The following is a 24,411-nucleotide window of genomic DNA, read 5'->3' on the forward strand; positions in this document are numbered from 1 at the left end:
CCATTAGAGAGCGGTTATTAGTTAGGATGCTCTAGGTTCAAAGTGTCCTGATTCAACTGGCTCAAACAATAATGGGGACCTACTGGTCACATGCCTGGAAAGTCCTGAGGGGAGCCAGCTTAAGGGGTGGCTTCTTTCAGGGGCTCAACAAGCTCCTCCTAGAACTGATGGCTCCATTCTGTCATCCAGCGTCTGTCTCACTCCAAGGCCAGACCCCCCCTTTCCCACCTTGACCCCTGTCAATTCTGAGCCTACAAAATTCCTTGTCCCAGCTTGAGAGAGGAGGCAAGGGTAGGAGAGAGGAGGGGAGAGAGTTAATTCATTCGTTCATTTGGTCTAGGAGCTCTTTTAGAAAAGCAAGAAAGCTTGTTTCCCAGAAAACCTTTTTCCTTTGGCCTATTGCCTTTTCTTAAACTATGGCCTGGGGATGGCAACACACTGACTCGTTTTAGCCTGAACCACATGCTTCCTTCGACACACACACACACACACACACACACAGGATGGAATCAGCTTCCCCCAGTCTGCGGCTGAGTCAGAGAAGTGAAGATATTGAAGTAGAAAGCAGGGCAGCTATGCTGGGAGGCAAACACAATGCCACTGCTATGCATACATGACCATGGGCCTTCTCAAAACCCAACTCAGCCTCAGGGATCCTGCCTGAATGTCACCTTCCCTCCCAATACCTCCTAGACAGAAAACTCCACCCTCTGTCCCCCCAAACAACACCTGTACTCATCCACCCATCCACCTACCTACTTTGTTCCTGGGTACTGGGGAATGAGGACTCAGCCGTGAACCAGAGATTTCTACCCTAATGGTGTTTTTCAGTCTGGACGGGGAGAGAAAAGTTAATCAAATGCCCACATCGACTGATGTCTAGTTTCTCTAAGTACAATGAAGAAAAGATGAAGGAGAGAGGGGTGGTGGGGGTAGGAGCACGTACCTGGGGACTGACCTGGTGGGGCAGGGGGCAGGGAGTGAAGGAAGACTTTTCTGAGACAGTGAGGGCGTCCTCTGCTCTAGCCTTCCCACTCGCTGGCCACCCTACCCCCTGCCTGAGCTCTCCCCAGTGCTGGAAAGGTCGGCCTCCGCACCCACGGATTGCAGTCCAGCCCTGACTTAAAGCTCTTGCGATAAATGTGCATTGCATTTAACTGTCAGCGGTTAGAGGGACTGGGAAGGAAGGTGGTTGGATTCCAAAGAGCTTCATTTTACCTCAAAAAGTGGGTGCACGTTCCCCTGGGTCCTTTGGAGGTCGGGGGAAGTGGAGGTGGAGGAGGATCTGCATTTACTCCCTGTTCAGAAGCAGCAGTGTGGGGCCTTTACAGTTCAAGCCTCAGGGTGCAGGGAGACAGGGGTGTGTCTCGAATGGACCTTTGAAGGACATCTACTCCACCTGGCCGAAAGAGACCTGAGTCACAGCAGGTGTACCTGCCTCACCTTGGGCACACCTCCGAGCTTTGTGAAGCTCTATTCTTTGGGAAATGGAACTGTGCACCACTGACCCTGAACGGACCCTGAATTTGGTGGCGGTGGTGAAGAGGAAGGTGCTACGCTGATTCCCAGGAGCGGTTCTGGGATTTTCACCTAAGGCCGAAGTGGGGCAGGGGGAGAAGGAGAGGCGCGTGGAGGCGGCAGCACGTCGCCCGCCCAGGTGGCAGAGGGGCCACCCTGGACTGGAGCCGGAGCCGGAGTGGTGTCCGGGCGCCCCTCCCCGCCGCTCGAGCCCTCCCACTTCCTCTGAATGGGCCGCGGCTGTCAGGGAGCCGGCGCCGCGCGCAGAGCAGGCTCGAGGCGCCACGCCGAGGAGGCTGCCGCTCTGGCCCGCCGCCCCCCGCCGCTCCGCACCGGACCCCGCCGCCGCGCCCGGGGCCATGGACCTGCCCAGGGGCCTCGTGGTGGCCTGGGCGCTCAGCCTGTGGCCAGGTAAGTGCCGTCCTTGCCTCCTCTCGCCTCTCGGAGCCCCTCGCTGGGCTGCCGGGGCCTCGGGTCCAGCTGCCAGGAGCGAGACGTGTCGCTTCCCCCGGGGTTGGACCTTGGCCGCTCTTGGGTACATAAGTCCCCCCGGGGACGGCTGCAGTCTAGCGGCTCTGCCAAGCTCCGCAAAAGAGGGAGGTGTGCGGAGGTACTTAGAGCCCGGACTCTTTGGAGTGTTTGGGAAGAGTTGAGGACGCTTGAGTTGCAAACGCCGAGGGCTGGCAGCCCCACTGGGCGCCCTGGGTGCCTCCGAGGGCCACACCGGGGTTCCCGCGCCGCCACCGGGGGCACTCGGGTGTCCCAGGAGCTGGGAGGGCGCGGGACCCCGGCAGGGGAGGGAACCGGACGCGCGGAGCAGCTTGCCGCGGCTGCCTCCTGCCTGGCGCGGCGGAGCATCCCGAAGTTTGGAGGCCGGGCGCGGCGGCTCTGGAGGGCAGGGAAAGCTGCCCAGAGTCCCTCCGGCCAAAGACAGAGCGAAGCCCGGGGCGATCGGCTCCTAGGCTGTGGCTAGTCCTCCTGGACCAGGCCAGAGGCGGCAGGACGGAGGCCCGCAGTCCAGGACCCCCGGAAACGTTATCTGACACCCGGCACAGGGACGGGGCATCGCCCCCCTAAACCGCGCTTGGAATTATGCAATTATTCAATAATCCGGGGAAAGACACTGTCGCCCAGACGCGCGCCGCCTAATGCATTCCAGGTGTCAGGGCGCTGCGGAAGCCTCCGGCCAGAGAGGCGTGAGGCCCGAGCGCGGAGGCCAGCCCTGGGCTCTCCGCACTAGGGTACAGACCCTCCACGCGGGGGCGGCCGCCAGCGGTGCTCATCTGCGCAAAGCAAAGCTTTCAGGGGCCCTCCTCTCAAGGCCGAGGGCTCTGACAAGGGCCAGCGCCTTGGGACTTGCCTAATGTGGGCGCCCGACCTTGCCTTCTCTTCTGCATGGGCTCCAGGCCCGAGCTGGGGCCAGTAGTGGGGGTCAGATGTGGTGATAGTGGGAGAGGTGCCCTCAGGGAGCACAGGTGGAGACCCCCCAGACCGCAGTCGCTCGCCCTAGTCCCTGGGTACCACGAGAAACAAGTGCACCCTCCTGTCGGTCTATAGCAGAGCTTCTGGCAGAGCTTGTACTTGAACTTGAAGGGTACCTCTGACTACTGGAGCTCAGTTCAGATCGTGGAGTCAAGGTTTTGAAACACTGATGCATTATGTTGTGGGGGGTTGGGAAAGAGGGTAGGGGAAGAACTGCCTCCAGGCCAACATGTACCTAGAAACCAGCTGCAGGAGGAGGCAAAACCCACTCTAGGTGCATTTAGACAGGAGGAGGGACTACTCCAGAAACTATCCTCCAATTGCCAGGAGATGCAGCCACAGGAAAAGAGAGACACTCCTGTGTGACTCCAGATAGGTGGCTCCATCAGAACCTGGGATGCAGTGGCGCCTTAGGAGCTGGAACAGTCTGGACCTCAAGAAGCAAAGAGCAAAGACAGGCTTTGGAATCAGACCTGTTTCCAGTTCCGGCTCTGTAGCCCACTAGCTGTACAGCCTTGGACAGGTTTTTGCACCCCCACCAACAGGTTTCCTCCCTTGAGGAATGGAGGTAGACATTCTGAGTTTGTAAAGTTGTCTGGATGATTAAGTGAGACACTGTAAGAAAAGCCCTTAACACGGGCTTGGTGCACAGTAGGTCTTAATCCATGCTTGTTAATGTTTTTGCTAAGGGGAGGGGGGGGTGGCGAAGGACAGGGATGTTAAAGGCCCTCTGAAGACACAGGATTTGTGACTCAGAGCTCCGTTTATATGGAGAAAACCACTCCGGAGTTATGTCTGGTCAGTTTGGGTTCTTGAAATATGGGATTCATTAAACATATCAATCAATGCTGGAACAACGACATCTGCTTGCAAGGAGCTGGGGGTGGGGCCGAAGCGTGTGTGCACTCTGGGCCCTGCTGGTAACTGAGGACAGGGCAAGACTGGGGAAGCTTAACGGAGACACTAGGGAGTGAGTGGCGTGGAGAAATCAAGGGCTGAGTGTTCAGACAAGAGAAGTTCAGTTCCATCAGATAAACAAGGAAGGCTTCCTGGAGGAGATACAGCATTTGAACTTGGTCCTGAAGGAGTTTGTGGAGTGTGCATGGGGCTAAAAGTAGGAACGTTTGTGTTTTCGAGTGTTATTTCCTGGGACTAGTTAAAGAAGAAAAAGGTGAATATTTTAAAACCACTCTGATCAGTCTGGACTCAAGATTGGAAGGGTCTCAGGGGCCACTGGGTCCATTCCCCTGGCTCCAGGACAGGATTGCTGTTAATATCTCATCTGTGCATTAGTGTGCGGACTACCAGGAAGCTTGCCTACTGGTGATGGCAGTTTGGCTGGGCAGGGGACCAGTCAAAGGCCAAGTTGGGAGTGAGTCCTCATTAAGGATATTGTGAGTGCAGAGCTTCTACCTTTCTGGAGCAATGGCTGCAGGCTGAACAGCATGATGGAGTAGATAAAACTATCAAGAAAGCCTGAAAAAAAAAAAAAGAAGTAAACAAATCCAAAGACTTTTATGGTCTGACATTCAGAGAGAGCAGATCCGTTGACCAGAACTTTACAATCATATGCGTAGCAAAGGTGATGATTCTTTAAAAGCACAATCTTTACTCAGCACCTGTTATCTGCCAGCCTCCATAAATATACAAAGCAAGATCAGACACAGTTCAGGGGGGGAAGGCCCTGAAGTCTCACTGCCTGGGATTGGTCAGGGCTCTGCAACTGACTATATGACTCTGTGTGTCAGTTTCCTCACCTACAGAGTGAGGCTAACAATAGAATTTATAGAGTATCACAAAGATTAAATGAACAAATGTACACAAAGTGCTTGGAAAGTGTCGAGCATATAATAAGCACTCAAGGAGGCTGTCTTTCTTCTCCAATATCATCGTCATCATCATCATCAGTGCTCAAGGTACTGACCATTCAGTAAGAATCTAAGGATACACAGAGATGTAACTTTCTTTTTTTTTTTTTTTTTTTGAGACAGAGTCTCACTCTGTTGCCCAGGCTAGAGTGAGTGCCGTGGCGTTAGCCTAGCTCACAGCAACCTCAAACTCCTGAGCTCAAGCGATCCTCCTGTCTCAGCCTCCCGAGTAGCTGGGACTACAGGCATGCACCACCATGCCCGGCTAATTTTTTCTATATATATATTTTTAGCTGTCCATATAATTTCTTTCTATTTTTAGTAGAGATGGGGTCTCGCTCTTGCTCAGGCTGGTCTCGAACTCCTGAGCTCAAACGATCCGCCCACCTCGGCCTCCCGGAGTGCTAGGATTACAGGCGTGAGCCACCGCGCCCGGCCAGATGTAACTTTCAAACTCAGGTTCATAAAAGAAGTCTACGGTAACTATATCGGAGGCTCACAGGAGATAACAAGTGCCAGGGCTCTAAATAAAGGGGGACTTTACTAGCTCCTCCCCCCAAAAATGTTGCCCGAAGTCTTGATCATAATGGAAACTCAGGGATTTTTTTTTTTTTTATGCCATCGAGGCTGCCTTGAACTCAGTGTGGGTGTGCTGTGGTGTTGGAGAAGAGAAGGACGATACCACGCAGCATGGCCCTTGTGTGTCCATGTGGGTGGGGTCCCATTCAGCAGGAAAACCTTGTGTGGAAGAAGCACAGTGCTAGACTGGAAATGTCCAAGCCCTGTTCTCCAGCTTGAGAGAGCAGGAAGCAGGTGACATTTGTCTCCTTGCCTCCCCATTGCCCACCTTGCTGGGAGCCTGTCAGCCAAGCCACTTAGCTACCCCTCTGTGCAAGAAGCAGGCCCTGGGGGTAGAGTCCCCCTTTCTCCTCACTCTCCATGCCCCCTCCCTACCCGACAGTGGACTCCCAGAGATGGGATCATTCCAAGCCCAGAACTCAGTATCTTACCTTCATCTTGTCCTCTCTGAAACTCTTTTTCTTCCCTCCTGTAGTGGGAGCTTCCTCTTTCTTCTCCCAACAGCAGGAAACTTCCCTTCCATCCTCCCCTCCCTTTGAGTCCCTCCCCCACCCCCACCCCCCATCGCTGGGGACAAAAATATGTTATGAGCTGGTCTGGCTTGGCTTTTGCTGTATAGAAGGGAGTTTGGGGAATTTTTAAAGCTCTTTCTTTCCTCTCCATAATGCCTGACTTTGGGCATTATTGTCTCACCATAGGCTTAAAGATCTTACTTTGGGAGTCAAAGTTCAACATTGTTCTAAGATCCACTAGTAAACCTCCCCAGGCAGTGATGGGCTCTGGCAGACTGAAAGGGTCAGCTACAAAACAAGCTTTTAAAATGCTCTAATACATTTCAAAAATAGTATCTCTGCTGTTTCTCATCACTTAAGTCCCCTTCCCCACCCACCCCCAACCCACCAACCATGGGCTACCACCAAGGACTCGTAGCCATTTGAAACTATTTTCCTCAAGCTATTATGAGCTCCCAAGACACCCACACCCCTTCAGCATGGAGTGCTTGCTCTGAGGGGCTGTGGCCCAGGTGGGGACCATTCCCAACCCCTTCATGTGCATCCTAACTATGCAAATTCTTAGCTGAATGCTCAGAAGTTTATTACCAGTGAGGGAAGAAGGGCAGGAGGGAGACTGGAGTTGGTCATCTTGTAAAGCAAAAATAAATGAGCTCCAAAAACTTCCATGGAGGGTTTTCATACTGTGTACATAAGACCTGAGTCACAAGATGTGTGAAATCCCACCTGGAGGGAAAAGCCAGTGTGGCCAAACCCCCTTCCTGCTATCTCTCAGTTCCTGCTTCACTGACACACTCACCAGACAGCGGTAAGAATCAACACGTGCATGGGCTTGGGACCCAGCCCGCCTGGATTCAAATTCTTTCCAATTGGGTGACTCCAAATGAGCCCCCAGGCCTCATTTTTCTCAACTGTAAAATGGGCAGAATAACGACTTCACAGGCTGCTGCAGTGGTTAAATGATCCATATGTGATTCATTCATGTCAAGTGCTCAGAGCAGCGTCTGGCACCCAGGGAGCCTTCTGGTAACAGGAGCAGTTGTTCTCCCCATCAATTATTATTTGATTTATGCCAAGCACTGTGTCAAGCACTTTCTCACATCTCAGTTAGGCCTCGCTACAGCTGGATGAAGTCACTACTGCAATCACCAGCTTACACCTGAGAAGGTAAATGGCTCCATCTGTCAGCAGAGTAAGAGGCATTGTCAGGATCTGGCTGCCCCCAAAACACCTGCTCTTAATCCACGCACCATACTCTCTTTGGGGAATGGGCCTTGAGGACAAAAAAGGACAATAAGATGCCCCTGCTGAAGGAGCTCTCTTTAGGGGGAATGAGCCACCCTCACAGGTGCACTGGCTCAGGGCAGGCAGCTTCCTCCTGTAGACTCAGCTATATCGTGATGACTCCCATAAGGTACGAGCGTGGTGAGAAGTGGTCCTCACATGGTGCCTCATTATGTGAGAGCTTCTCTCCCTCACCTGCCCCCACTCCCTGCCACCCCCGGCTCAGGCCGACAGGGCTCTACCACCTGCCCCCAAGTGCCCAGTACAAGGCACCAGGGCTCCCATTCCAACCCATCCTCGGGGTCAAGGTCTGCCAATCCTCTCCACCCTGCCCCACCTGCTACCTTCCCGTTCTGTGAGCTTCAGGCCTAATGAGTTAATTCATGCTAAACAGCACTAATGAGTGATGACAACTTGATGTATCCTACCCAAAGGGATTTCCATTTTAACTGGGCTGTGCCTTGAGCCAAAGGAATAAAGGGCCAGTGGCGGGACTTCAGGCAGCAGGGCCAGCCAGCAGAGGAAGCAGGTGAGGCAGGGGATGTGCCTGGCATGGTCCAACCGCTCAGCCCCCTGCTCCATCACCAGTCAGAGACGCCTACGCCAGCCTTTGTGGATGATGGCAGCCCCGTACTATAACGTGGAAGAACCCAGCCTGTGGCTTGGGTGATGCCACTCTAAAGTGGGCAGAGGTTTTTCCACGTGGCATGTGGGGTGAGTTAGGCAAGTTGCTGTAGCAACGCACTCTGGGATTCCAAACAGGATGACACAGAGAAGGGGTTCTGCATTCACAGCTGGGGCTGACGGCTTTCTTCCCCCGGCAGCATCACTCGGCTGGGCCAGACTAGCAGAAATCCTGACTCCGCAGATTTCCAGGGCCCGTTTCTTTCCCTTAGATCAGAGGATGGGGCCTCAGGAAGGCCATGGAAAAATCATGAAATGGGCAAAGGAGTACAACTCCTAACAGTCTGCAAGGAGTGCTCCCGTATGTTCCTTCTATCCATCAAGATAGGCCAGATGTGGCCAGAGGTCCTGCTGAGGCTGATGTACCCATTAGATGGATAGGGAAACTGAGGCTCTTAAAGGTTGAGTGATTTCCCAAGGTTATATGGGGACTCAGGGCTGGGTCTTCTGACCAAGGTTGAGGTTAGGAACCTAATTTGCTATAGCCAGCAGGAGAACTTAAGGAGTATGTAATGCTTCAGCCAAAGAAATGAAGTTCTAATGGTGGATTTTCTATATCGTTGGCAGGCAGGTAGTAGAAGGTCATTTAAATCATTCTCTGTAGACCTCTGGGGGTGTCCCCAATCCCCACCATCCTTCTCCTCAGCCTGGTCCATTTCAAGCCTTTGCCTCTTCCTCCTCCAAGACGAAGGCCACAATGCCATCTCATTTCCTCTCCTTCCCCTGGAATTGCTCTTTCCCGAGAGCACATAGCCCCTTGTATTCAGTGACAGTGGTAATCCTAAAGTCTCATGAATAATTCGTAGACAGAGCTCTTCTCTGAGTTTATTCCCACCACTCACGACACATGCAGCCAGTACATGTCTGTGAGGCCCACAAGAAGAAAATGTGAGGTCCCAGGTTTAAAAATTTCAGGATGGCCGTAGCAGGGCATTAAACCAAGTGAGGGGCCCTTCTGAATGCGGGGCTCTCAGCCACCGCACAGGTCAAGTGCCCGTGAAGCCAGCCCTGCTCGCGTGGCTCTCCCACGGCCTGTCATTTGGCAAGGAAGATGCCATGATCCCACTTACAGATGAAGGAACGGAGTGGCTTGTCCCTTTCACCAGCATGTCCTGAGCCCCACTGAGCCCCAGGCACCTCCATGTTCTGGAAATTCCAGATGGATAAGCCACAGTCTCTGCCTCAAGGAACAGGAGGGGGCCCCCCACAGATCCCACAGACTGCGGGGCAGGGGTGTCCATGGAGCAGTTCTAAAGGTGCACAGCCAGGGCCATGAGCTCCTTGTTAAGCCATGGAATTCAGAAGATGCTTCTTTTTTTTTTTTTTTTTTTTGAGGCAGAGTCTCACTCTGTTGCCCAGGCTAGAGTGAGTGCCGTGGCGTCAGCCTAGCTCACAGCAACCTCAAACTCCTGAGCTCAAGCGATCCTCCTGTCTCAGCCTCCCGAGTAGCTGGGACTACAGGCATGCGCCACCATGCCCAGCTAATTTTTTCTATATATATTTTTAGCAGTCCATATAATTTCTTTCTATTTTTAGTAGAGGTGGGGTCTCGCTCTTGCTCAGGCTGGTCTCGAACTCCTGAGCTCAAACGATCCGCCCACCTCGGCCTCCCAGAGTGCTAGGATTACAGGCGTGAGCCACCGCGCCCGGCCCAGAAGATGCTTCTGTCTCTTCTCCAGTTACTTCCCCAAGACTCCTTTGAGAACCTTTTTGGGGACACCTCTGAGCATTGGACACTGGCTCTGGAGTGGCCACCTTGACAAATTTGAGAAGCTAGGACTTAGAGTTACTGGCCTTTCTATAGCCCCAGGTATTTGTAGTGGCAGGGTCCTGCTGGGCTGTCATTTCTAAATAAGGGGTGACTCCTTTCCACCTGCCCACTCCAGCCTCCCCTCTTGTTCTGTCATGGAATTATAAATGATCAGTGCTAGGAGGGACAGAAGGGACTAGCAAATCCAGTGGTTCTCAATCCTGGGTTAACATGAGAACAAAGACGTAAAACAAGACCTTTACCCAGCCCCCAGCCCCAGAACACATCATCACTCTCCACAGTGGGGCCGGTAGTGGCATTTTTTTAAAAAAACTCCCCAATAACTCTAACGGGCAGTGAAGATCAAGAGTCCCAATGCTGTCTAAACCCAAGCCCAATCCGGCAGGAGAAAAGACACTGTCCAGGGAAGGGAAATGACTTGCTCAGGGTCGCACCACCCGGCAGCGGTAAAGCCGAGATTTAACCTGTTCTCTTGACCCTGGGCTCTTCTGGAACTGCTCCAGCCTGGAGTTCCACGGGACTCACAGCCACATGGGCTGGACGCAACTGAGTCCAAGTTTGAGAAGCTGAGCGCAAGGTGGAATTTGCGGGTAGGAAGTTATTTGTCGGTGACACTGTCTGTGTGCCCCACAAGGCCATAAGCCACTTGATCACTGTGTGGCCCCAAGCAGGAAAACCAAAGAGGAGCTGCAGAAAGATTGAGTTGCCCAAAGATCCCAGTGAGAACTGCCCATGGATAGAGGGACCAGCATCCAGGGCAGGGGGTGTGGGGGGTCCAGCAGGGCTTGGGTGAACCCATGAGGGTCATTCCAAACCTGTGATGCTGGGCCTGCTGAGGCTGTCGTGAGTGTTCAGGTGAAGGAAGCACCTGCCTCCGGCTGGGACACTGGCAGAGCCCAGCCCAGGCCGGGTGGGGAGGAAGGGCTCCATCAGGGAGAACGGGGAGCCAGCTGGGGGCAGAGCAGAAGGGCCCCTGGGGCCGCCCTGAGAGCCCTGCCCAAACTCAGGCTTCCTTGTCCCTCTTACCTCCATCCATCCAGATCTTTCTCAACAGCGGTTAAAATGAGACTAAAACACAAACGGAGTTGTGTCTTACTCCCCTCCTTAAACCATCAATGGCTCCCTACTACCTTTAGGTTGAGTCCAGACTCTTTCAGAGTTAACCAGACCCTGAGTGTCTGGCCCTGGCTTGCGCTCAGGACTCGTCTCTAACAGGACCACACGCAGGGGCCCCTGCGCACCCCACAGCATCCCAGTAAGACTGAGCTCCTCTTGGTTTCTCAGACACTCGGAGCTCCCCCTGGCCTCCACTCATGCATCTGATTGCCTGGGTCTGATCCTCCCCTCCCCCTCCATTTTCCTGGCTGCCTCCCACATAGTCTTCAGGTCTCCACCTGGGCACCACTTCCTCCTGAAAACCTCACCGGGTCCCCTAGCCAGAGCTGGAGGCCCCACTTGTGTGGTCTCCAGGTATCCTGTACTTCCCCCAGCACACAGCATTCCAGCTGTAGGGACATCCCCCGCCCCCTGCCCTGGGAGCACTGAGGGCAGGACCACGTCTCCTATCAACCACCGTGTCCTCAGCTCCCGCACAGGGCCTGACATAGCAGGTGCTCAGTTAATATGTGTTGAATGAATGAAAGAACTGTCTGTCCAAGTAAAAGAAACTTAAGGACAGGATGTGTGTCTTATATTTCTTTGCCCATGAACCCCAGGAAGTCCTAACACAGTAGGCTGTATGAGCATGAGCCAGGCCCTGTGAGGTGCCCGGGGGGGATAAAAGCCGAGAATAGGTAAGTCCTGGCTTTCAGGGAGCTTATGGTTTAGTAGGAGAGAGGAGGCTTTTGGATAAACAGCTACAATACAAAGGAGGAGGTAATGACTGTGAGAGGGTCAGCTAAAGGACCCTGGGGTTTGAGGGGTGGGGGAGACGTTATTTGTGAATGCGAGCAGGACTGGCGCTGGCAGCAGGGGGGTGGGTAGAGAGTTCATCTGGGCAAACTGCCTGATGTTTGGTCGGCAGGACGCTGGAGTGTGTTTCGTGCTTGTTCCAGCAAGAATGAAGCAGGGGGCTGAGGCCACTGAGGGGGAACTGAGTGCCAACTAAAGCATTTGGATTTAGCAGATGGGAGTCACAGAAGGTTTTTGAGGGAGGGTAGTGACATGTTCTAATCTGTGTTTGGAGGCACTCTCTGAGGGGGGTGGAGGAAGGTCATACGCAGACAAAAAAACAATAGGGAGCAGGTGGAAGGATAAGGCGGCTACTGTGGTGACCAGGCAGGGGGACACCAGAGCCTGAAGTGAGGAGGTCAGATGAAAGAGCAGTGAGCCTGTGGGTGACAGAATCTAACAGGGCCTGGTCACCAGAGAAGGAAAGGTGTCTGGGAGGCCAAAGGGCAGTGCCACCACCCTGAGGAGAGGTGTGGGAGGATGAGAGGTTTAAAGAGGGGAAGTTGAGTCAGCCAGACTGTCGACTTTGCGGTGCTCATGGGCAGTTGGAGGTGGCCCTTGGGCAGCGGGGACTGTTGGCTGGGAGCTGTCCCACAGATGTGCCTCAGTGGAGCACCCTGTTCCTCCACCCCTTTCCGGGCCGCAGAGCAGTGATTCATGCCCCAAACTTACAGAGAACTCAGGTTCTGATTTTAAAAGTCTTTTAGAGCAGAAGAAACCAACGCGAGGGCCAGGCCAGACCACAAGCCAAACATCGGCTGTGGAATGTGCTTGCTGCTGACGGCCAGGGGCCCCGCCGATGGTCCCGAGTGTGTCCCAGTCGCCACTGTGATGGCAGGCGCTGCTCTCTTCTCTCTTTTCAGCGTGGGTTTGCCGCATTCCAGCACGTGTTAAACCAGCGCCTTCACCCCTACCCCCGGGCTGGCCCCGCATCACCCTTGGTGTGGAGGCTCTGGTCCCCCCTTGTCTTCCCTCCTCTCAGCCCAAGGGACTGAGACCAGGAGGCAGGCAGAGGTGAGGGGGAACCGTGGGGGGCCCCAGAAATACTCCCATGGCTTGTGGCCACAGCCACCTAACTGGTCTCCTTGCATCTGCCCTTGTCCCTTAAGGCTCCTCCACCCAGCAGCCAGACGGAGGCCGCCAGAATGTAGGTCAAATCATGTCACCTCGCTGCTCTGCTCCAAACCCTCCAGGGCTCCCCTCGTCACTCTGAGTAAGAGGCCCCAGGGATCTGGCTCGCCTGCCTTCCTGACCTCATCCCCCGCGCCCCCCACTTGCCCGCTCCGCCCACACCCACGGCCTTGGCCTCTGCGGTCCTTCAAACGCACCAGGCACCTGGGGCCTTGCACTTGCTGTGCCCTCCCCAGAGAGCCCCTCCCGCTCCCTGCCGGCCTCCACCCCGACATCCTCTCCCACTGAGGCCCCGCCTGCCACTCCTGCCCAGACTCAACCTCCCCTGCCTGTGCTCAGCGACAGAAACGCCCCCTGCCCTCCCACCCGGTTTGAGTCTTACTGAGGCCTATAGCATACTGAGAATATTAGCAGTTTATTTGTTCACGCTGTGTATCGCCTGCCCCACAGAACGTATCTTTATGAGAGCAGGGACTTTGTGCTGTTTACTTGCCCATCCTCGGGTCCAGGGCAGGGCCTGGCCAGACGAAGCAAGTAATACGTAGTTCTAGAATGAATCAATCCATCCATGAAGGTGTCCCCACCAGCCTGTAACAGTTGCCCGAAATCCTATTCACCGATGGATCACCCCTTTTAGATCAGCCAGTTCCCTTGTTAAGACGCCAGTCCACTAGGCGGGCACACGTTCAGTCCTGACATTTCCATGGCCGTTTGTCATCAAAGGCTTTCTTTCCAGGCCAGAAGAGGTTGGTGACATCACTCACAGGTGGGCAGGGCAAAGAGGGTTGCTGAAGGGGGAGGAAGGCTCTGGAAGGAAGAGCTCTAAGAAAGGGGCGATCCAGTTCACAGCAGGCTCCAGGACGTTCACTACCACTTACCATGGCTCAGAGAGGACACGGGAGACGGGAAAAGGTCTTGGTTTGGACCCAATGAAAACCCAGGTCTATAATGGGACTTCCCAGGAAACATGGGGGGTCGGAGCAGAAGTTTAAAATGTCTCATTTCCCACAAAAGGGTAGTGGTTCAGACACCATCCATACACTGCAGAATGTGGCCGTGTTATTTAGTACCCAAGACGGAGCCAGGAGTGCCCAGAGATGATAGTGGGGGCTGAACACAGACCCAAGGTTACTGTCCAATCCCTGGGAACCACCAAACCAGAATCTACCTTGATGGCTTGGGAGATGACGTGAAACCCATTGTGCAGGTGGATAGACTGAGTCTGCACCCAACGAGGTCCATGTTAGGAGTATGTTCCACTGTCATGGGGTTTCAATACAGGCCTTGACACTTTTTAAGTCATTTCCTCTCTTTAGAATGTATGATGGAAACTATAATGCCAACCTTGTAGGATTAATATGAAAAATTAGCTGTACTGCCCGATAACAAAATGTCTGGTGGGGGATGAGGCGCTCAGTAAATGTTAATGGCAACAGTAATCCTAGCTAACACAGAAGGTAAGTAACGTAGCCAGGATCACCCTGATGATAAAGTCACAGCCTGGGATTTGAACCGGGGCAGACTAACCCCAGAGACTGTGATTCTGAGAGGTCAAGTGACTTGCCCAAGGTCATACATCTGCTGCTAAACGAGAGAGTCAGAATGCAAAGCTCTCAAGACTTCCATTCAATCTCCTCTACAACAAATGTGTGGCCTTCGTATTTCTACAAGCCCTGCAGAGGCCGTGCTTCTATGCTTCTGTGAACGCTTCCTGACCCGGAACCTCCACTCTGGTTATAAAGCCAGATGTAACGTGAGAAAAAGCTGACAACAGGGACTCCATTTTAAAACAATTTCCTCTGGAGCATAGGTAGACCCAGTGCATGGCTGGCCCTTCCTCATTCACACATCCATGGGGGGTCTGGGGCCTCAGAGGCTCCCAGCGAGGCCTCGGCACTAAATGTCTGCCCAGGAGGGCCCCTTAACAGAGCCTGAACATCCAGACAGGTGACCATCCTCGGCTTGTATCTCTCCAGTGATGGGGAGCTCACCACCTCATAGGGCAGTCCTTTGTTTTCTAGCAAAGGTAGATGGAGTCATGAGCTCTTGACTCCTCTAAGCCCCTAAAAGTGGCAGTAGGCATTGCAGATAGTTTTGCCACCACACCATGAAAAATTAACGTATACTGAAAGCCCAAAGGACTTCTGCATGACCCTCAGAGAACCAAAACACTTCCACTCCCCAAAGTCCCCCATCCCCACCTACCCTACAGCATCTGGTGGATCTATATTGAGCTCCGTGTAGCCGGAGAACTTTTCAGATGGGCGTGGGTACGTCCACTGTAGGGCAGGTCCTGCAGGCTTAGAAGGGAGGGCCCCCACAATTCCTTTTTTTAGTTTGCATTCAAAGAGCAGAGCAGACTGGCCCAGTAGTTCTGGGTCCTCAGAGCCCTACTTCCTCTCCTCTGAGGGAAAGCCCTGCCACAAATTGCATAGCCTGAGCCTTGTCGTGCTCTTGCTTTGCCCGGATACTCCCTGGACTGGGGCTTATCCCGGATGCTCAGGGCTCTTGATCCACACACCCATGACAAGCAGGAGACAAGCTTAGGAGTGGGAAAACCAAAACCAAACTGTCTGAGCCCTTTGAGCTGGTTAGTATGTCAGGAAAGGGAGGGACTTGCTGTCCGATTCGGCTCCATTTGAAATGGCCTGAGGCCAGAATCGGAGTGGGCAGGCCCGCCACGTACAGCTGTATAGACTGTGCACTGCGTAACTTATATCAGCTATGTGTAAACATCTTCCTCTGCAGATGTGTAGTATAGTGACCTCAGGAGTGGAGGGATAAAGAAAGTGGTAAAAGTGTACATAAATGGGTGTCTTCAAATTCTACACAGGGACTTAAAGCATCTAGTCCTACGTGTGCCTTTCACAGATATGGAAACTGAGGGCCAGGAAGGGGGAGAAACTGGTCCAAAGTTGCAAAGCAAGTTAGAAGCCATGCTGGGATTACAACTAGGACTTTTGAAGCCAAAATTCAATACGCTAAGTGCCTTTCCTCCCTGAGGCTCCGAGAATCACATTCCCCTGCAAACCTTTGTTGGCGGACTAATGTCTTAGAGGCCTGAACACTTCTATTCATTTTTTTTCTGTCTCATGAACAAATGTATATTGATCACTTCTTGTGTTCTAGATGCTGAGGGTAAAGTGGGGGGACAGACACAGTCTCTTGCAGGGGAGTGCTAATAAATTTTTACCAACTAATTCTGGCTCTTGGGATGGGATGGAGCCGTCATTCTTGTTTGTAGCATTTGCCAATTACATGATGTAAATCCCCCCACCATGGTCAATTCAAGGCGACCAACACGACATCACTGACTGGGAAGATTGCAGAGAGTCAGCCCTTGGGAGCAGGCTGCAGCCCCACGGGCCCTCCCCTGTGGAATGTAAACTCCACTGGAAGAGCAGCCAGTGTCCAAGTAAGCAAACAGCTCTTATAACCACCTGTAATTATTTTTAATTGAAGATAAATAGAGCAGATGCTGTGAGGAAGAAGCCTGGGTGCTCCATAGCATGGTCAGAGGTTTTTCAGAGGCCAGGACATTAAACTGGAGGTTGAGAAGGAACCAGCTGAGCAAAGATCTTGGGGAGGAATATTCCAGGCAAAGGGAACAGCCAGTGCAGAGACCCCGAGGTGGGGAAGAGCCTGGTGTGTTTGAGGAAGGCAGTGTGGCTGGAAAGTGGCAAGTGACGGAGACCGTGGCACAGGATCAGGCAGACCCTGCAGTATCTATTCCGAATGCCGTGGGGAACTCGAGGGGCCTGGATCCAATCAGCACTTTGAAAAGATCACTCTGGCTGCTGTGACCAGCACAGCTTCACACTGAGCAAAGTTAGAATTGAGGGACCAGTTAGAAGACTCTTGCACAAGTCCGGGCACCAGATGAGAATGGCTTAGTCTGAGTGACAACAAAGGGGACAGAGAAGAGTGGACACATCGAGGGCAGTGGAGGGGCAGAACCTGCAGGATTTGCTGATGGGAAGTGAAGGAACATCACGAGGCGTGACTTCCAAGCATCTGGCTTGAGCAAACAGGCTAAGGTAACGCCATTTCTCAGGATGAGGAGACTTGAAGAAAACACACTCAGGAGGGAAAAACTGAGTTCCTGTTCGGTCACATGCAGTGTGTGATGCTATGAGACATCCAAGTGAAAATGTCCTGTAGGCGGCTGGACAGTTGATCATGGGACTCGGAGCACAGGCCTGGGTGGGGCTGGGGTGCGGTTTGGGCTACTCTGAGCTGGGGGGAGGAAGGCAGCAGCCCACAGTCCCGCATGCTGGGCCAGATCCTGTCTTGGCAACATCCTGCAGGTGTGCATTTGCGATCACAGCTCTCGAGACTTCAGTTTTCCACACAGCTTGTGGCGCGTGTGTGAGAGAGAATGTTTGTGGAGGGGGGAGTTCTGTGTGTGTATTTGGGAGTATGTGGGCATATGTATAGTTATAAGTGTGCATTTATGTGTATATTGTGGGTATATGTGTGTATGTGTGTATATGTGTGTATATTTGGGTGTATGTTTAAATGTGTTTTAGTTGATCAAGACTTTATTGTACTTTAAGTGAACTTAAGAGATTCATAATCTCAATATGAGTGTTTTTATATCCTTCATAGAAAGAGGTCCATGTTGATCAATTTTCCTACCTAGGAAAAATGATGAGATGTGAGACAGAAAAATGTGCTGGCTTTCCTAGAACTGGGACTCTTGGTCTTGAAGGAGGTGGTCCATGTGTTCACCGAAGGCATGAGATGGCTGTCCAGGACTCAGAAGAAAAACAACATTAATTACAGCAAATTTCAGTGCTCTATTTGCTGTTTCCAATTTTTAGGACTGTTTTCCATGAGCCTGACATCTGCTTAACCAGGACATTGGCATACCCTGATCTCTCAGGGAAAAACACAAAGGGTGGCCATGGCTCTCACCACACTTGCTCGTCCGGCCTCCCCCTCTCTGGGTGCTTATGTGAGTGTCGCCGTGGCAGCCCGCATGCCCCCTGCCCCAGCAAGCGCTGGTCTCCTCCACAGCCCCGAGAAGGGGCCCTCGCTCTGCACAGGCCACCCAGCCCTGCGTCGTTGCTTCCAATTTGGAGAATTCTTCTTAGATAGAGCTGCAAGTGCCTTGCAGAGCTGAGGGGAGGTGGCCATGATCAGTCACCCGTGAGCAAGCATTCGTTCGTCGAGCACAGAATATGTCACCGTGGGGCTAGGACGGGGAACAGGTAAGGCTTCTGATGAGTTGGCAAGACTGAAATAGGAGAGAGGTGGGCAGGGCAGGGCCGGCTGCTCCCAGGCTGTGCCATGAGGACAGGCCTGGGCCTGGCTGGAGCGTGGGAGGTTGACTGGCAGAGGGCAGTGGGTAAAGGGAAGGCTGCCCTGTGTCCCTCTACCTAGGTCCTTCTCGGACGAATGCCAAGTTAACGTGACAAGTGCATCCCCGGCAGCACATCCCAGCTGAGTCTGCAAGGCTCTCGGCTAAAGTAGACCCTAGAAATCGTCCAGTGATGACATCCAACCCCCTTATACACACAAGGAAGCTTTCTGATTCCTGATGTGTTCTTTTTCCACACATTTAACGTTCAAGAGTTAAATGGGGCTTGGTCCCCAAGCCCCAATCCATGGCCTGTTAGGAAACTGGCTGCGCGTCACCGCCTGAGCTCCGCCCACCCCCACCACGCCCCAGTCCCTGGAAAAATTGTCTTCCATGAAACCAGTTCCTGATGCCAAAAAGGTTGAGGACCACTGTTCGGGGGTCATGCAAGTACACGCAGAGCTGGGGCTCGTCCTCCTGGGGAAGGTGGGCAGTGTGGCCGTGGCTCCCAGGCAACAGGCCTTGCTTCAAACCGCTGGCGCGCGCAGAGCCACTCACTGCCAGAAGCAGCAGAGGGTGTGGACTGAGGACGTGCTGTTTCCCAAATGAGATAATTTCCCTGAGAGATTCTTCTAAGAAACAAGTGGTGTGCTCATACCGTGGGCAGGGAGGACGGCTGTGCACGGAAGCCTCCGCGCTGCTGCATTCCCTGCACCCCCCCCCCCCCGGCTCTGGCCAGTCTCTGTCCAGCCTTCAAATGGACCAAACCCTCCGCCCCTTAAACCCCCTCCTTTCTCTGGCCTCCATCGGCAGAATAAACCCTCCCGTTATCCCTCCCCGTCTTGTGCTCCCTGGTTATCCCTTGGCTGTGCACACGCACACACGCCCAGTCTCCCAGTGAGCGGTGTTCTGGCCCACACAGAGGCCGGGGACCAAGATGTGAGAGCCATGCAGAGACAGGGCTCCAAACTGCTCCTGCCACAGCGGGAAGGGACAGGAAGGCCGGCGGCCGGCTGGTGAGATTGGTGGTTGGAGGACTATGAAGTAGGAGCGACCGTGTAGGGTTTCCTTCAGAGGAAAAGGCAGAAGATAATGCCCAGTTAGCAGAGAGAGACACGAAGTCCCATCCAGAAGGGTGGTCATTTGGCAGAAAATTAAGACGCTGATGAGTTGATCAGAAAGGCTAGGACAGTGTGGTCTTTTGCAAGAGTGAAGAGAAGGGACTCATCCCTCTCCTAGGAAGACCCAAGTTTGGGCAGGTTTGCCCCAAAGCACAGGCGGGCATCGAGGCCCAGTGGTGAGTGCTGGCTTGGCATCACCAGGCTGGTCCCAGTCACGGCCTCCAATTCTAGCAGCAGAGCGGGCCTGGCTGGGCACTAAGCCACTGTGAGGAGGGGCTGCAGCTCACCTTATAAGTGCCTTGAGGCTGAGGAACACTAGTCTGGACCCAAGAGCTGGAGGGGAGGAAGGGGATGCCCTCATCCCAGAAGCCAATCTGACAGGGACTTGCAGAGGTGATGGCATCTGCCTGCCCACCGGGTACCCCCGGTGCTGGCCTGCATGTCTCTCCTCTCTGAAGGGAAGTGGATTTGGAAATGAATCCAGAGAAGGAGGAGCACACAGACTCAGAACCTTATAGAAAATGAGGAAGCTAGACCAAGGGGAAACTGAGGCCTAGAGAGGGGAAGTATCTTGTTTAAGGTCACAGAGCCCATCAGTGGCAGAACCCAGGGGAGGAACCAAGTCTCCTCATGCCCAGCCAAGTTCTTACCCCAGCAGTCTTGGCTCTCAGGAGGGGCATTCTACTCCCATGGCCCCTTTTCTGAATCCTAAACCCAGCCGTCCAAAAGTCGGAAGTCCATCCTTTGACCTTTGACCTTGGCACCCTGCCCTCCAGCCATATCCCCTCACCAAGGCGGTCATTGCTCCCGTTCCTAGAAGACTCCAGGGAGAGAGACGCCTCAATCATTCCAAAACCACACAGTCACATCTCAAGGAGTCAGTGCACACGGCCTGGCGTCCTCCCTCTTTGAATTAAAAGGGGTCTGACGGGAGCCATGGCCCCCACCCCCAGCCACTTGCCCCGGATCTCCGTGCGGAGGTTTGGCAGCACAGGCCGGAACTGCGGCTAGGCTGGGTTTTCTGCGGAAAGGTGACTACATTGCCTGGACCTCCACCAAGGGTCCGTCTTTCTGCCATCTGGGTGTGTCCAGAAGCCCCAGCAGGAGGGCCCTGTGGCCAAGTCTCCATGGTGCAAACCAGGGAAGAGGGAGCGGGGCCTGGATGATGCAGAGCATTAGATGATGGTTTTCTTTAATCCGTTCCTTTGGCTTGGGAATGCAAAATATTATCATTTTGCCTGGAGATTTCCCTTCCTCAGTGTGTTTGGCTCCAGCCAACATTAAGATGAGTTTGCATTCCTCCACTCTGCCTGGCTTCCAGCTCTAAATTGTTTGCGGAGACTCAAGACAGATGCTAGAGTGCTGACAACTGGAAGTCAGCTGCGTGTTTGCCCAAGGGAAACTTCCGGACATGTGCCAGGGGTGGGCCTTAGATGTCAGAGAGCCAGACCCTCTCATTTTACAAATGGGGAAACCGAGGCCCAGAGAGGCATCGTGACTCTCTGTGGACACACAGCCAAGTTAATGACAAAGCTGAGATTAGACCCCGATCACCCTACCCTAGTCCAGACTTCTGTTGGCTTCCCTTCAGGCTCTGTTGACTTACAAACACGTCTGTTGCCTGCCCAGCCTGGCTGCAGGCTCTGAACACCACAGGCCAGGTCTTGCTCAACTTGGTGTCCCCACTGTGGAACCTGGAGCACCGCAGACCCCCAAGAGGTCACAAATCGAAGGGCTGTAGAGCAGGGTAACACAGGTGGGGTGGTGGATAAAGATGAACATGAAGAAAGGCTGGTGACCTTGGACGACAACTCACCACCCCTCTCTGGGCCTTAGTTTTCCCACTTATAACAAGAGTCTTAAACCCGATAGGGTGGTTCTCAAACTGTGTTTCAGGGAACATAATGTTCCAAGGAAGTGTGTTAGGTCTGCCACTGGGAGTGGGAAACTATTCCCCACCCCCTACTCCTAACCCTGATATTCCAGGGTTTGTGAACCCTCTTTGTTCAAAAAATATGGGATTCACTGCAGAAAAACAAAGTTTGGAGACTAATAGGCTATTTGATCTCTAAGACCCTTGCTTGCTCTTAAGAATAAAATCCTAGCAAGCTACCCCTCCTGATAACATATTTGCTGCACGTCACCTTTGACCCGGTGGTGACTTGTCTGGTGGGGAGTTCATGCCCCACAGCAGTGGAAAGAGAGAAAATGAGGTGAAGGAGGCCCTGATGCCGTGGGGGCTCCTTTCTGCACAGAGCAGCCCTGGAGCCCAGACGGGGGCTGTCTGGCTGCCTGTTGGCTTGCGTCTGCCATTCCCTGAACGAGGCAGGACAACCCGGCCACCAGGCCTGGTGCGCGGCTGAGGCAGAGAGAAGCCAAGACTTGCCTGCTAGGCCACACTGCTCCCTGACGGGCCACGTCCCAGCCCTGCCTGCCTCTGGGCTTTCCCGGTGAGACCTTGGGAAGGGAGTGATTGGGGCACCACCCCAGAAACCATGAGTCCCCACAGATCCGCAGCTGCCCTCTCCTCGCGTCTTTGTCTAATCACTGTGTGAACTTTTCCTCTTCTCCAGTAGTGCATCACTTAAGAGCTAAGCTGTACCCGTTATCAGTGGCTGTAATAATGCCATGTAACAAATAATCCCCTCAATCTCAGCAACACACAACAATAATCATTTAGTTCACATGTCTGGGGTCAGTGGATCCAAGCTAAGCCCAACTGAGTGGCTCTGCTGGTCTCCTGGGGCTGGATCATGAGTCCGGCGGTGGCTGATCTCAGCTGAGTTTGGTGAGCAGGCTGACCCAGACAAGGCATCCCAAGGCCCAGGCTGGGACTGCCACACTCTCATTTCTGCCTCAGGTGGCCCAGCTGAAAGTCAAGCGGGTGGGGGGAAACGTACCCTGCCCCTTTAGTGGCGGGAACTGCAAAGTCACATGGCAAAGGGTGTGGATACAGAAGAGTGAAGAATTGGGATAACGCTGTACCCTGCAGCAGGACCACTTGTTTGCAAATGCCAGCTCTGCCACCCACTAGATACGTGACTTGGGGCAAGTTATGGAAGCTCTGTGCCTCGGTTTCCTCACTTCAAAAATAGAGACCATGATAATATCTGTCTCACAGGATTGTTGTGAGGGGTAAATGTGTGGATACATTTAACTGACTTGTATCTGGTGCTCCACAGTGTTTGCTGGTGGTGGTGCTGGCGGTGGTGGTGGTGGCTGGGCAGAGCCGAATTTTCTCTCTATTCAACATATTTTCCTGAACACCTTCTGTGTCCCAGGCCCCATGCTGGGGACAAAAAGATAAATAGGACCCAGTTCTCGTGCTCACATTGCTCAGAGTCCTGGGATATGGAGAAGACGTATGGAGGTAGCTCTGCTCAATGTGCGTGTTTAATGTTTTCACGTAAATATCCACTAAACACCCTGCACACGGAGACGCAGGCAGAGTTGCTGCCTGTGATCAGCTCACAGTCCAGTGTGATTTTGCTGCCAGCCAAGCAGCTACCCATGGGGAGGACCTGCACACTCTGCCCACCAGCCTGAGAATTCCCAGGGTAAGGTCTCCCATGAGGACAGCAGGTTCCCAAGAGCAGGTTCCCCACTTCTCTCCAGAGTCGAAGGGCTCCCAGAGCTGGAAATACCTCTTCTCCAGTGGAGGCCTTCTTCCCTCAACCAGCTAGAAACTTCTCTGCTGCAGGGACCATATCCCCTGACCCTTCTTTGCTACCTGACTGGTTCCTATTCCAGGAGCCTAGACTAGGGTCCTTAGGCCTCCAGCAATGCCCCACACCTGATGTCTTTTTAAACAATGGCCTCAGAGCAAGAACCACCACACCTTCATCACTCACCAGGGCAGCAGGGCCACAGTTCAGAGGAAGTGACACAGCTGGGCATCTACAGAGCACTTCTTTCTCCCTTTGGAATGGCTTGTGTTGTTTCCATAGCAGCAGGAGGTTCGCTTTGCAGCATCTTTTTGCTTAGGCTAATTTTATGGTCTTTTCTCCCTCCCCACCGCTCCCCAACTGTGGTTTTCTTTTAGACGTGCAGATCCGTGGCGCCTAAGTAAAACTGGCAAGAGGGAGATAATACCAGAGAATCTTGGTGATCAATCCAGCCTCCCTCACCCCAGCCAGCTCCTATCAGCCAAGGAAAATGAAAGCTCTTGCTTACACAGGTGCATGTGCACCGCGGAGCAGACCCCAGGGACCGGCAGAGGCTGGGGCATGGCCGTGGGAAGGCTGTGGGAGATGTTCCCTCTTAGGTTCCATGGAGTGGCTTCCTCTGGCTGCCAGCTCAGATCTGGGCCTTCGTCCAGGCATTCAAGGTTCTTGGACTCTGGCTCCATCCTGCTGATATCCCTGGTCTCTGTGCTCCACCTGTCGTGGTCAGGGAGTCACCAACCAGCTCTCTAGTGAGCAGAACCTGAGGACATGAGACCCAGGGAAGTGAGTGTGCAAGAAGGGTGGGGTGACAGGACAAGCCTGGGTAAGTCGACTCCAGGGAGGACTCAGTGACTGAGGAGAGCGAGTGGCTCGAAGGGGAGAGGAAGGCCTGATGGTGGCAGGGGGGATGGCACGGGACTCGTGGGGCTTCCCAGCTTTGTGACCCTGGCCAGGTGCTGACCACCTTTGTTCCTCAGTTTCCTCACCTGTAAAATGAGGATAATAACATACTTACCCTAAAAGGCTGATGCAAGCACTAAATAAATTTAGAACAGAGCGTGGTACCTAGTAAGTGCTATGTGCCTGCACACTATTACTTTTATTATTGTTATCTAAATGGTAAGAGACTGTCAGTACCTGAGTCAGGGAGCCAGGAGGTAAACTAAGGCAGGAAGAAGCTAACAGTTGCTGATTCTGAGAGCAGGCTCCCAGAAGGGGAGACATCCAGCAGGCAAGTCTATCTGCAGCTTTTGGGCACCGGGCAAAGATAAAAAGCCACTCGTGGGTGTGGCCTTGGGCAGTGTAAAACCTGATGAAAGAGCAAGGGGGATGGGGAAACAACGGTAATGCAAGGCAGGGAGCAGTCCGTGCTGAGGGCCACGTGGCCCCGGAGGAAGGATCACTTGGCAGCAGAGATGTCCTCAGAGCTGGGCTTGCGGGTGTGAGAAGGAGGGGAGAAAAGGCCCCCCAGGCACGGGCACAGGCACAGAGGCAGCTCAGAAAACAGGGATCTTGATTCAGTTCAATTCAACCAGGATGTATTG

The 24,411-nt window shown here is 53.5% G+C and overlaps 1 protein-coding gene across 1 annotated transcript in view; it reads left to right on the forward strand.

Moving 5' to 3' along the window:
- The first annotated feature begins 1,877 nt into the window (after window positions 1-1,877).
- Window positions 1,878-24,411, forward strand: part of ITGA11 (integrin subunit alpha 11) — a 118,536-nt gene continuing 96,002 nt past the window's right edge. The window contains exon 1 of the mRNA XM_069458336.1: window positions 1,878-1,929. Coding sequence (XP_069314437.1) covers window positions 1,878-1,929 — 52 coding nt within the window. The remainder of the gene's footprint in view (window positions 1,930-24,411) is intronic.

The sequence above is a fragment of the Eulemur rufifrons genome, chromosome 2 (genome assembly GCF_041146395.1).
Source record: "Eulemur rufifrons isolate Redbay chromosome 2, OSU_ERuf_1, whole genome shotgun sequence".
Taxonomy (NCBI): domain Eukaryota; kingdom Metazoa; phylum Chordata; class Mammalia; order Primates; family Lemuridae; genus Eulemur; species Eulemur rufifrons.